General features: G+C 40.2%; 1 protein-coding gene across 6 annotated transcripts in view; it reads right to left on the minus strand.

Annotated features, from left to right (window-relative positions):
- rai14.L (retinoic acid induced 14 L homeolog) overlaps positions 1 to 14,602 on the minus strand; it is a 102,793-nt gene that overhangs the window by 40,848 nt on the left and 47,343 nt on the right. For 4 of the 6 annotated variants that reach the window (XM_041569682.1, XM_041569677.1, XM_041569673.1 and 1 more), the window contains exons 3-4: positions 9,365 to 9,495; positions 5,343 to 5,493 (exon numbers count right to left, since the gene is read on the minus strand). In XM_041569682.1, coding sequence (XP_041425616.1) covers positions 5,343 to 5,493; positions 9,365 to 9,476 — 263 coding nt within the window. In that variant the 5' untranslated portion in view covers positions 9,477 to 9,495. The remainder of the gene's footprint in view (positions 1 to 5,342; positions 5,494 to 9,364; positions 9,496 to 14,602) is intronic. The other 2 variants (XM_018266493.2, XM_018266480.2) reach the window with 1 other exon arrangement.

Consider the following 14,602-nt stretch of genomic DNA (forward strand, 5'->3'; position numbering starts at 1 on the left):
ATTTACTAAACTCCGAATCTGACTTTTAAAAAATCACGAATTTTTCGGAATTTATTAAACCTCGAGGGTGGAAAAGTCAGAATTGGAAAATCCGGCATCTCAGACCTGTCGAGGTTGCATAAGTCAATGGGAGAAGTCCCAATGATTTTCTGATGTGCGCTGGGGTTCGGGCACACGCTCAGATTCGCCCGGTGAAAAATCTCCTCTTTTTCGGGGCGACTAATCTCCCTGAACTGCCTCCAGCCGGCTAGAATGTAAATCGCCAGCCGGGGTGGCACTCAGATTGCTTCGTTTTCTGAAGTCGCCCCGAAGAAGGGGAGATTTGTCGCCGGGCGACTAATCTCCCCGAATCTGAGCGTCTGCCCTGACCCTTAAAGGGATTCTGTAATGATTTTTATGGTGTAGTTTTTATTTCTAAATTACACTGTTTACCCTGCAAATAATTCACTCTACCATATAAAATGTTATTCCTAATCCACCAGGTGTATTTTTTTTAGTTATAATATTGGTGTGTGTAGGTGCATCTCAGATCATTTTGCCTGGTCATGTGCTTTCAGAAAGAGCCAGCACTTTAGGATGGAGCTGCTTTCTGGCAGGCTGTTGTTTCTCCTACTCAATGTAACTGAATGTGTCTCAGTGGGACCTGGATTTTTCTATTGAGTGTTGTTCTTAGATCTACCAGGCAGCTGTTATCTTGTGTTAGGGAGCTGCTATCTGGTTACCTTACCATTGTAATTTTGTTAGGCTGCTGGGGGGAAAGGGAGGGGGAGATATAACTCAAACTTGCAGTACAGCAGTAAAGCATGACTGAAGTTTATCAGAGCACAAGGCACATGACTGGGGCAGCTGGGAAACTGACAATATGTCTAGCCCCATGTCAGATTTCAAAATTAAATATAAAAAAATCTGTTTGCTCTTTTGAGAAACGGATTTCATTTTCTATATTCATGCCATAACATAACGGTGCAACTTTTATTGTGTTGCCTGTGTTATTTTCTATCACATATAATCTAAACATATTCCCAATTTGTACTGTTCAAAGAACTAAACAGGAGATGGCACTTCAGAGTGCGTGCAACCTTGTGCTTCTATAAAGGGATGTCTGCACTTTTCCCCCTATTGTTTGCTACAGTAGAAAAAGGCAGAAAGGCCCCGAGCGTAACTTGCGTTCCAAACCTATTGGGCAGGAAATGTGGAGACAATGAAAAGGCACTTGCTGTGTGGTTCCTGCCACTTGAACAGTTTTTCTTTTACAGGAAAGAATTTGTGGTTTGTCCTGCGGCTGAAAAGAACTTATCAAGTGCTGCAAAGGACCTCCCATGGGAAGCTGAATGTATCAGGTTTCAAAGGGTCAAAATGTTATTTAACACTATTTTTATTACAGAAATGGCTACTTGGAATTGAGGCAGGGAAGTAGCCTCTGGATAAGGGGATATGAGAGTCATTCCAGTGTAATCACCACTACACTAAGGGGGTTATTTAACAAAGTCCGATTTTATCTCAACATTTTCAGCCACAAACTCTGATCAAATCTGCTCCGTTTTTTTACGCTTATTTATTAAATTTTCCAGAAAATTTGCTTTGCGGGATTTTTCACCCAAAAACTCAGATTTCTTATGCTTTTTTGTAGGGATGCACCGAATCCAGGATTCGGTTCGGGGTTCGGCCTTTTTCAGCAGGATTCGGCAGAATCCTTCTGCCTGGCTGAACCGAATCCCAATCCTAATTTGCATATGCAAATTAGGGGTGGGGAGGGAAATCACATGACTTTTTGTCACAAAACAAGGAAGTAAAATGTCTTTCCCCTTCCCACCCCTAATTCGCATATGCTAATTAGGGTTCGGATTCGGATCGTTATTCAGCCGAATCCTTCACAAAGGATTCGGGGGTTCGGCCAACCCAAAATAGTGGATTCGGTGGATCCCCACTTTTTTGCCCGAAAACTTCGTGGGTATTGCACGAAACCCAGCGCACATTAAAAAATCATTGGGACTTCTCCCATTGACTTATATGCAACCTCGACAGATCTAAAATACCGGATTTTGTCATTTCTGACTTTTCCATCCTCAGGGTTTAATCAATTCTGAAACATTCTTGATTTTTTAAAAGTCCGATTTTTATAAAAAAAAAATTAAATTTTTTTTGTGATTTTTGCATTTGGAGTTTAGTAAATAATCCCTGGACTATTGCCACATGGGGTTGATTCTAGGCCTGTGGAAAAACACAGTCAGACAATCAGCCCCTAATTAGATATTTCACACAGGGCTGATTCTGGGTGCAGTGGTTCTGGGTGCATTAGCCTTAGTGTAGGGGCACCGAGCACAGTGCTGTGGTTCTGGGCAGCCAATGCAGGATCTGATTCTTGGCCGGCGTTTTTCCATAGGCTGAGAATCAGCCCTGTGTGAAATTTCTAATGAACACTGAAAATTTGCTTAAAATTTAAAGCTGGCCATAGATGTTGAGATTTTTAAAAGATCAGATCCTGATCGTGAGACCACAATCTTCTCAGAACGATCGTATGATTGTACGAATTTACCATCAACTAAAAAGACCAATTTGCCAGGAAAACAAAGGGGAGCTGCCTGCTTGGCACTGCAAACATAGATAGATTGCACTGGGACCGACAAAGATTTTTTGACCTGGCCGATCAATTTCCTGACAGATGTCGGCCGAAAAATCGTTAGATGTACGATCGTTCGAATCCCACTAACCGCACGGTAATTTCGAAGGATTGGTCGGGCTTCCCTAAAATCGGTCGTTCGGCAAGAAGAATCGTTGCGTCTATGGGGACCTTAAGGATGCAGCAAATCCACTAGTTTGGATTTGGCCAAATCCCCAAATCCTTTGTGAAAGATTCGGCCAAATACCGAATGGAATCCTAATTTGCATATGGTGCCTTCTACAAAATAACAGATTGCTACATCCACAATCACCTAAAAACTGATATATCCATAAATCCCTACCTACCTAAAGCACTGAGCAATCCATTGGCACTCTCTTATCTAGGACAGACATATATTGCATATGCAAATTAGGGGCGGGAAAGGAAAACGTGAAAAAACATTTTTTACTTCCTTGTTTTGTGATAAATAGGGATGGACGAATTTGACCCGTTTCGCTTCGCCAAAAATTCGCCGCCCGCGAAATGTCGCAGACGCCCATTAAAGTCTATGGGCTTCAAAAAAAAAATTGTCGCGCGGCGAAACTGTTTTGACGCGTGTCTTTTTGACGCACGACGCCATACAAGTCTATGGGCGTCATTTTTTCGGCGAAACGAGGCGAAAAAATTCGCCCATCCCTGGTGATGAAAAGTCACGTAGTTTTCCTTCCTGCCCCTAATTTGCATATGCAAATTACCATTTGGATTCTATTCTGCCAGGCACAAGCATCTGGCCGAATCCCGAAATGAATCCTGGATTCAGTGCATTCCTAGCTAAAATTACATTTATCTTAGGCCAAATGCTGTTTTTTGGTTTACATATCCTGTAAGCATCTATGCAGCTTGTGTGGAGCTGGTCTTAGGGCTATGCAACATTTGAAGGGTAGTCTTTTATTGTATTCAGCAGAGAATACACAATGGACCCCTAGTAAGCACTCTTGGATTAAGATATACCCAACATACACCCAATATTCATGTATCACTAAGTGCATGGTCATTAGTAGAGTGAACATTTTCTACGGGTATATCTTTTAAACAGGTGGTTCATCATTTTTTTTAACTTTTACTGGTGCCTTCTACATAATAACAGATTGATATATCCACAATCACCTAAAAACTGATATATCCATAAATCTCTCTCTACTTAAAGCACTGAGCAAACCATTGGCACTCTCTAATGTAGGACAGACATATATTGCTTCTGTAGGCAACTACATAGCAAGACCTGGCACCCTATAAACGGTACTACTGGCCTTTGCAGAAACAAAGAGGTGCTCATAGCCCAGATGCATGTTTACAAAGTAGACAAAAGGTTTAAGTGTTTTACACAGGGTCGTTACAAAATTTGAGCAATAACCTAACATTGTCAAGCTGATTTTGGAATTTATGGTCACAGAGCAACAAAAGCCCCAACGCTTTCTAAGAATTTGTATCCTAGGTGCCTTGTCTAGAGGCCATTAAATTACACCAGCCTTAGAATCTTCCTTGGCTACAAGGTATTGACTTTATATCATAGCTGTAATGTGTGCATTTATCTGTGAGAGCTGCCATATTGGACGCCTTGATTAAAGAGCAACCAATTGGCTGAGGAGGTGTAGGTTCAGGTGAATTTTTAAAAACTCCTTAGGAGGTGTAATTACACCGACAATGTATTCACATTGAAATTCATTTGCTCAGCCAAATGGCAAAGGCATGCATTTCCCATGGGCATAGAAACGCCAAATAACTCAGGACAATGTATTTATGGAGTTCACCGAAAAACATAATCAAAGTTCCACGAGTACTGACTGCAATGCAAATGCAATGGTAGCTACCAAATGTTTTCTGATGGGACCAGCAACGGGAATGTGGTACAGGTATGGGAGCCGTTATCCGGAAATCCGTTATCCAGAAAGCTCCAAATTACAGGAAGGGAGTCTCCAATAGACTCTTTAATACATTTTATCCAAATAATTCAAGTTTTTTTAAAAAGATTTCCTTTTTCTCTTTAGTAATAAAACATTACCTTGAACTTGATCCAAACTAAAATATAATAGGGATGCACCAAATCCACTATTTTCGAATTTTTTGCGAAAGATTTGTCCGAATACCGAACCGAATCCTAATTTGCATATGCAAATTAGGAGTGGGAATGGGAAAACATTTGTTACTTCCTTGTTTTGTGCAAAAATTCCAGCGATTTCCCGCCCTGCCCTTAATTTGCATATACAAATTAGGATTAGGATTTGGATTTGGTTCGGCCAGGCAGAAGGATACGGCCAAATCCGAATCCTGCTGAAAAAGACCGAATCCTGGCCGAATCCCGAACCGAATCCTTATTGGAGGCAAAACCAGCCTATTGGGTATATTTAATATTTAAATGATTTTAAGGTATGAAGATCCAAATTACTGAAAGATCTGTTTTTTGGTGTCGAGCATTCTAGATAACAGGATATTCTGGATAAGAATATTATGTTGCAAAGATCTTTCGGAGCCACAGCTCATGCACCTCTGGCCTTGTACAGATCTCACTACACTCCAAAAGGCTACCTAGGGCACCAATCACTGCAGCCACCACGGAAGGCGTGGTCTATATTGTACTACTACTTTAATATTAAAGGAGAAGGAAAGGCTTGGTACACTTGGAGGTGCCAAATGTTAGGCAACCCCAATTGATTGTATTGATTTACCTGAAATGACTTACCTGAAACCCCTGGCCGGTGCTCCTATCAGCGGAAAACTGCCCTGGCCTGGGGTTATACCAGTGAGCACCACGGAGTGATCCTCGTCCGGCTTCCTCTTTCCGTCTTGCGGTGAAAGTCGGCTATTTTGTTCAACTGCGCATGCATTTGCCCCTGGAAATTTTAAGAAAGAAGACGCCAGAAGAGGATCATTCCGTGATGCTCACTGGTACAGTTTTCTGCGGATAGGAGAACCAGCTTGGGATTTCAAGTAAGTCAATACAATCAGTTTGGGGTGCATGTGGCACCCCCAAGTGCACCAAGCCTTTCCTTCTCCTTTAAGAGGTATATAGCATTTGCAACGCATGATATAAGGTTGCACCAAATCATGGCAAAGATTTTCCATGGGCGGAGCTTCTGCAGCTCTTTTTCCCAGCTACGACACCCAGCATGTTAATGGTGCATGTCCTAAAAGCAAATTATCAGCTATTAACACATTCTTCAGGATTTTAAGATTCTGCAGAGACAAAGCAAATATAACTGGTTTATTTACAGAAAACACACGAAGAATGTGGGAAGCTTAAAACAGAAGCCCTCATGTTAGTGGAGCATTCACTCCTAATTGCTCCATTGCGGCAAAAAAATGATGAAAAGAGTCCTTCCCTTGGACACTCAGGCCCCGCCTTTAGTTTTTAACCCTCTGTTCTCCAGGGATCTGTGTAACATACCAACATTACCATAAGGCCACGCCTCACCAGGTGCTAACAACTAAGTATCCTACATTCTCTGCATATTTCTAATAATAAACACTCTCTAAATTACAGATCTGTGTTGTCTTTTGTTGTTCAATCATAAATACTGAAGAATACCTATTTTTTTTTTTTTTTTATGGCATGCAGGCTATTTTCATTGCGTGCCAGACAAAACACTTTTTGAACAGGTACAAATGCCCATCCCCGGCTGCAGTAGGTTTGCTTGGAAAATGTCTGCCTGGTGATGTTGCTGCCAGTTGGGGGGTCACTCTGGACACTGATATCCTTGATGGTGGGCAAAATGGCCCATGTTTTAATCTTCTTCCAATGCAAAATACAAAAACATTGACGAATGGAAAGCTGCTTATATTTATTTTCATTCTGGGTTACATTTTTGTGGTCAGCACACTGAGCAGAAACTACACGTCCCTTTACAGTTCAGACACATAAAACTCACCATATGTTTTATTCTTTTTACATTAAATCCTTTAAATGCCTTAGGCCTACGGTGCACATAATGTTTCTCAGGTGTATTTCAACCGGCAGAGAAACTCCCATTCCATTGACAGGAATGGAAACTACCCGTCAACACTCATAACAGGTGGTATTTTGTTTGGCCGAAAATACCCATTTGTGGCAACCGGCAATGTCCAAACAATCTCAGTGACATGAGGTGGCAGAGAGTGGTTTTCCAGATAATGGATCTTTCTGTAATTTGGATATCCATACCTTAAAGAGGTTGTTCACCTTCCAAACACTTTTTTCAGTTCAATTGTTTTCAGACTGTACACCAGAAATAAATACTTTTTTCAATTACTTTCCATTTTTTATTTTTTATAGTTTTTTTCATCTAAGTTTATAGTTTAAAGGGGAACTCCACAAAAACATAACTTGAGCTTTTTGAAAAGTAAAGATTATTTTAAGCAACTTTGCAATATACATCAATTAAAAAATATTCAGACTTTTCATGATTTTTAATGGTTTCTGACAGTTCCCTAAGCCTAGCCCCCTGCTCTCCTGCTGATCTCTCTGACTACTTTGCTGAGCTGACCGACTACTGTTACTTTGTATTAACAGCCACCTGTCCTCAGCCTGAATCCTCCAAACCCCACAATTCCCTGCACACGTGATTTCAATAAGGAATGGAACATCCCAGTGCAATGCATTGTGGGTTATGTAGTTCCTGCATGCTGTCTGTAAGCTGTGGAGAAGTTGTTACAATTTGTAAAATCAGTGTTTAGTCCCTCCTTCCCTGCCAGGATTTCAAATGATACAGAAAGAGAAGAACTGTTAAACAGCTGGATTTCAGCATAGAAAATGGCATTTATTCATACTTTTTGAAGTAAAAGGTAACTATGATGGGCATATTAGGGGTTTCTGTGTTATGTAGGCCGGAGTTCCCCTTTAATGTTCCTGTCTCTGGTGTTTGAGTCTGGCAGCTCAGTAATTAAGGTGCAAATTCTAAACTGTCACAATTTTGCAACATTTAGTTGATCCATTTCTCAGCAACATCTCTGGAGTATCAGCAACTATTGTATCAATTCTAACAGCTGCCTGTAATGAAACCCAGAGATTCTGCTCAGCAGGGACAAAGCTAAGAAATGTATCAATTAAGAAGTTTACAGGGTCGGCGACCCTCCTCCCTCGCAGAGCTGCTTTAGAAGGTGAAAAATGACACTTTACACTTCAATATTAGAAAAAGTGTCACACAGAAAATAGAAAGTCATTGAAAAAGGTTGTTATTTCTGGTGAACTATCTAAAAAAACCTAGGTGTTTGAAGGTGAACAACCCCTTTAAGTCTACTAGAAAATCATGTAACCATAAAATAAAACCAATTGCCTGGTTTTATCTTATATCTTAGTTGGGATCAAGTACAAACTACAGTTTTATTATTGCCGAGAAAAAGGAAATCATTTTTAAAAAATTTGATTATTTTGATAAAATGGAGTCTATGGGAGAAGGCTGTTTCGTAATTCGGAGAACGGATCCCATACCCGTATGAAGCATTTCTCTGCCAGCTTACCCAAGATTAGAAACAAAAATGTACCATGGGTCTAAGGTACCTAAATGATTTTGTTGAACAGAAAAAGATAGACGGTAGTTTTAAAGGAACAGTTCAGTGTAAAAATAAAAACTGGGTAAATAAATAGGCTGTGCAAAATAAAAAAATGTTTCTAAAATAGTTAGGCAAAAATGTAATGTATAAAGGCTGGAGTGACTGGATGTCTAACAGAACAGAACAGAACACTACTTCCTGCTTTCCAGCTCTCTAACTCTGAGTTAGTCAGTGACTATAAGGGGGTCACATGGGACATAACTGTTCAGTGAGTTTGCAATTGACCCTTAGCATTCAGCAAACAGTTATGTCCCATGTGGCCCCCCCTCACGTCAATGATTGGTTACTGCCTGGTAACCAATCAGTGGAAACCAAGAGAGCTGCAAAACAGGAAGTAGTGTTCTGGCTATTATGTCAGACATCCAGTCACTCCAGCCTTTATACATTACATTTTTGACTAACTAACTATATTGAATTTTAAATTTTTTTTGCACAGGTTTTATGTTTATACTGGTCCTTTCCTTTAAAAGTTGAACACCAAAGTTTTGTCAGTATCCCCAGTCAGGTTCTATAAACAACAGTTGGGATAGTAATGAAACTTAAGGTTGTAATGATTTACACATAGGCCAAAGACACATGAAATTATATATTATTAATTATACGTATATATGTGTGTGTCATAACAATCATTTAGAGGTTGTGTCTCACATACTTTGCAACTCACACACATAAATACTAGAGATGCACCGAATCCACTATTTTGGATTCGGCCGAACCCCCGAATCCTTTGTGAAAGATTCGGCCGAATACCGAACCGAATTTGCATATGCTAATTAGGGGTGAGAAGGGGAAAACATGTTTTACTTCCTTGTTTTGTGATAAAAAGTCACGTGATTTCCCTCCTTGCTCCTAATTTGCATATGCAAATTAGGATTCGGATTTGGTTCGGCCGAATCCGAATCCAGCTGAAAAAGGCCGAATCCTGAACCAAATCCTGGATTCGGTGCATCCCTAATAAATACAGAGCAGCATACACACAAAGTGAACATTTTAGTATAAATACACGTGTGCTTTTTGTTGCACTAAAAGGTAGAAAGAAAGTGGCAAATGTAAAATATTTGAAGTGAACTGGTGTAAATAAAGACTGCATACATGCTCCTCATTTCTGGTTAGCTTACACTATGCATCACTGTTCGATTGCCAGAAGAACAAATGAAATGCAATTAATAGACTTACGCAGTTTTCCCCTCGCTGTCCATCTTCGTGGCCACCACCCCTTTCTTCCCCAACAGCGACGATAATTTGTCGACATCTCCATGATCCACGGCTTGAAGCAAGCGGTCGTCATACTTGCTCCACTCGTTAGTCTGTTGGAGACACAAAAAGGCAGTTCAGAGACTGTTCTTAGTCACCACATGTATATAGCCCTATACGGTTCTGATGCAAATTTACCTGGAAACCCATACAGATCCCTAAGATAACAGGGAGATCAGGAACCATAAAGTCCATTGCAGGTTGCTGTTTTACCCAATGAGACCTACCACTGCAAAGCAGGAATTGTCTTTGGGAAATGGCAACACATAATCTGCACTACAGTGAAGGACACCAGAAGCTCTGAGCACATAATGGTTCACTCCGATTCTCTTGAGATGGGCCTGGACATTGAAGGCTGAACATTAGAGAGATCTCCTTGTCTGTGCAAAATACCTTGATTACGTCCTGAATTAGTAATGGTAGTGGAAAAGAAAGGAACTAAGTGAGGATATTGATCATCATGGAGGGGAAAGTTGGGAAAATTACTAATGTCCTTCTACTAGTAAATGATTTGCATTTGTAATCCAAAAAAGGGAGAATTTGCAACAGAATAGTCTGAACATTCATCCAATCATTAACTACAAAAAAATGACTGGTATGAAAGTCACTCGCTGAGTGTAAACCCTATACCTCTCCTGTATCGCTCTAGATTGCTAATTCAAAAAAAAAGGCTTGTTAGTATAAGATGCACAATAGTTGCAATAGCTCCAACGTGGAACCCCAACTTGGAGAGTTTCATTTCCAAGAAAAAACATCAAGCAGAGAAAATACTGAGGTGCAGAGCAACAGGACATTATATTTTCATTACTTTAAAGGGGCCCGTCACCCCAAAAAAAGATTCCAAATCCTATTTAATCATGTTAGTCAAGCAAAATGAACTTTAATTACACTGTATAAACTATTTGAATCTTGTTTCCATCAATCTGGGAATTCATAATTATAACAAGCAGGCAGGAGTCATTTTGTGGACACTGTAATTAAGACAAGCCTTGTATCATCTCAGAATCTTGTTTGTGCACCAGAATGGGGGACCTGATGTCCATCCCCATGTACTGACTACACAATTAAATGATGAAGAGAACTGGGGGAATGTGGGGAGATCAGTGACATCTAGGAAGTGCTAAATGGAAAGTGAAAGCATCTACTTGCCCCGCCTCTATGCCTAAAGGAGGCAATATTTGATTGACAGCTGAGATTTTTAAATGAGTTTACAACAGCTATGAATGCTTTAATAAAAAAAAGAAATTGGATTTCATGTTTAATTTGAAAAGGACTTTTATTATACAGCTTTTTATGTTGGGGTGGCAGGTCCACTTTAAAACTCTTTCATTATTTGGTTTTAATGTTTCTTTTATACTGATCAGATCATCCCTGGAAACTGGGTAAGATAACTGAATGATTGATACATCTGTATTATAGTTTGATAGTTCACTGTCTGCATAAGGGAAAAGAAATGCACATTTACACCTACTATGAACCCCACCCCCCATTATCAACATAATATTTCATTTTTACTATACTAGAATAAAATCATTCATTCCTTTACAATTTGCATAGCTGAGTCAGCGAATAGCATCCGCGTTTTACTGTGTCTGCTTGAGTAGCCACCAATATGTGTAATAATTATGCCTTTCACAATAGGCAGAATGTAGGTCAGGGATTCCAAGTCCACAGTGCAAATACGGTATAATCATCACGTCCATGACTCTAAAACATAAAGGTCAGTTTTAATTAAACTATAGTGGTCCACAATTTATATACCGGTATATAGTTATTGGTTTATAAATGAATACATGCTTTATACAACTTTACACAAGCCAATTTCACTTGGGCAACAAAATGTTTCATGCGAGTTTACCCTAAATAAACTCTGGTACAAACAACTGCCTTTGGACGTCACATAATTATCTGAATGAGGTCCATCTGTAGGTCTGTGTTTAGAAGGCACCAGAGTTTGTTAGAGAACATATCTAAGCAATATCTATCATTGAATCCATACTGCACACCCTTGACTCTGTCTAGAGCAGGGGTCCCCAATCTTTTTAACCCCTGAGTAACAAAAGGAGTTGGGGAGCAACAATAGCATGAAAACTGTTCTTGTGGGTGCCAAATAAATGTTGTGATTGTTCATTTGGTAGCCCCTATGTGGACTGTCAACCAACATGAGACTCTGTTTGGCAGTACATCTGGTTTTTATGCAATCAAAACTTGCCTTTAAGCTCGGAATTCAAAAATTATGCATCGGAATTCAAAAATTATGCATCTACTTTGAAGCCACTGAGAGCAACATCCAACATGTTGCTCACGAGCCACTGGTTGTGGATCACTGATCTAGAGAAAGCAGTCCTCCAAAACTCAGTGACTAGGTTGAGAAGTGCATTAGTCACAGAAGCAACCAAGAAGCCAATGGTAACAGCAGAGACAGACAAGAAGATTCGGGGAGATTTAGTCGCCCCCCGGCCACAAATCGCCTCTTCTTCGGGTGGCTAATCTCTCTGAACTGCCTCCCTGCCAGCTAGATGGCACTCAGAGCACTTCGTTTTCCAAAGTCGCCCCAAAGTTTGCTTGAGAACCAACTTCGGAAAATGAAGCGCTCCGAGTGCCATCCCGGCAGCGATTTTCGATTCGGAGGCAGTTCGGGGAGATTATTCTCTACCCTAAAAGAGCTAGAGAAATCCACAGCTAAAATGGAAACTATTCATGGGACAACTATAATCCTTTATATGACTTCAGGCAGTGAGTAAAAAAAAACACAGCCCAAGTAAAAATAGGTATTCTCATGAGACCAAAATTATACTATTAGGTCCTTGCAGAAAACATTCTGTATGTTAGAAAGCCATCACACACAAATCACTATCTCAAGGGTGGCATAACAGAAAAAAACTGTTTCTGGCCCATGTATGAGCTCTGACTGAAAGTAGCCATAGATGTGCAGATTCTAGCCTCATATCGTATGAATGATCATACGGCACAACGCCATGGTACGAAAAAATTATGGGACAATCCACACTGGAAAATAGTACAAAATATTTTTTGTGCGACTGTATCTTTGTGTCTATGGCCAAAAAGTAGAATGGGAAAATTAAAGGAACCAGATGAGAAAATCTGACAGACATTTACCCCAAAAGACTCAGAGCAGTAACTTCAGCCAAATGTGGATTATGAACGACAAAGAGAAAAATCGAAAACTGGCTGCTTTGCTGATGTCAAAAGAAACTGCAGCCTACGAAGGCCTCCTAACATTTTAATTCGAAATAATCACCTATATGGTCCTTTTCCTCTAACAGCTAAGTTATGGAAGAATCAGAGATCAAGGAAAAAAAAACAATAACAGCAAAGTGTGTTTGTACAATTATAAAAACTGAGCCATGTTCAGACTAAATATTGAAAATGTAAGCGTTTTAACAAGAAGCCATTTCTTAAAAAATGCAAGCTATGCATAAACATATCATTGGTTGCTGTTGAGAAATGCATCTGTGTTTATATCTCCCAGGGAAGCATCTAATTGTTGAAAATGTAAGATGATTGAATTTCTGAGTGAGTCGTTAATGTACAATGCTGTATCTTAGTGGCGTATATGGATGGATCAATACTTCAATATTTACCATGTATATACTCATTATTAAAAATGCCTACAATAAGTCATTATAATAAAATCATATAGATCTTTCTTATATAACAACATACATTATGGACTATGGTTGTACAGTCTGGAATTCCCAAATTAAACATTCGGTCTTGAGATCCATCCCCAGGGGGTCACAGTAAAAGAGAAGACAGAGGCTCAGATTAGATGTGATCATTTAGGCCCATCCTGCTAAAGCTGGTCGCATACGTAAAGTAGTGATGTGCGGGTTGAGAAATCCCTGGCCGAATTTCCGGACCGAGAAACTCTCGACCCGCACCGACCCTAACCCGGCATGTGGACCACACACGCAGTTCTGCATTTCCAGGTATACCCACAGCCGCCACCATCTCTGATGTCACGGAGATGGCGAGGCATTACAGCGAAAGTGGGGCACTGTTAGGTCACGTGCCCAGATATTTTGTGTGCGTATTGGCTTGAACCTGCCCAACTCGCGGGCTTCAGTCTGGCCGGCACATCACTAATGCAAAGGTCATCTCTTGATGGGGACTGGCAAGTAAATCAATGGTGTCATTTCCCCAATATTGATCACTATAATGGCCACAGAACAGGCCTCCCTACCCTCTCCCAGTATCTGTACTGAAAATATAGAGCTGCCCATCAGGGATGGCTTCCTTTCTTCTGATCTTCTTGAACCTTCCTCAAACCTTTCCTAAGCAGAAGAACATCAGAGCAGCCTCTTTCTATCTCCTGACAACTTCCTTGACTACTTGGTGGTCAGACTGGTGGGAAAATGACCAGCAGGTGGTGTTGTTGTAACAAAATTCATTCATGTTAACAGTACATGTATCCTTTAATATCTTGGAATTAAAAAAAAATAAATGATGAATGTGCATTGCAAAAGTGCTTAGAATAGCACCCTCGTTCAATTTACATTCACTTATTTTAAAGGTGTAAATGGATGAAATTACTACTTTCAGTATCATTGACAAGATCCTTTTTTTTTTTTATTAGCCAAGCGTGGGATTTTCCTAACCTTGAATCAGAATATTCACGTTTGTTGATAAGTTTATCTCAGGTTCTGCAACAGCAAATAGCCCCAGTAATAATTAATTTTCTGGGCACAACCCTTACTTGGAAAAAGGAGGAGGAGGGAATTTCTATTTAGGGCTGTTACCCAAGTCTGCCTGAACTACCCACTAGCAGAGAATGCTATTTAAGTTTCTACATTGCAGCTGATATGTCAGAATGTTTATCTGGCTGGCTGGTTCTCCTGTGCTGCTTTGATGAAGTCCAGAAATGTGCAATTTTTATATGCCCCAAGGAGAAACAGTGATCTATCTTGGCTACAACATGCCTTCCAAAATACTGATACTCTGCCTACTAAATTTCCTTGAATAATTTTCAACTTGACGGTATTGATTTTTCTAGGTGGATAGGCCAATACATCCATCAGTGAATGAATTCTTGAACTGTGATGACTGCGAGAAAACCTAAAAAGCAGATTCCACTGCCATTGTTGGCCCAGTGCAGCAAGCATTAAATCACTCCCCCTAGCCTGCCAAATACACACT

The sequence above is a fragment of the Xenopus laevis genome, chromosome 1L (assembly GCF_017654675.1).
Source record: "Xenopus laevis strain J_2021 chromosome 1L, Xenopus_laevis_v10.1, whole genome shotgun sequence".
NCBI lineage: Eukaryota > Metazoa > Chordata > Amphibia > Anura > Pipidae > Xenopus > Xenopus laevis.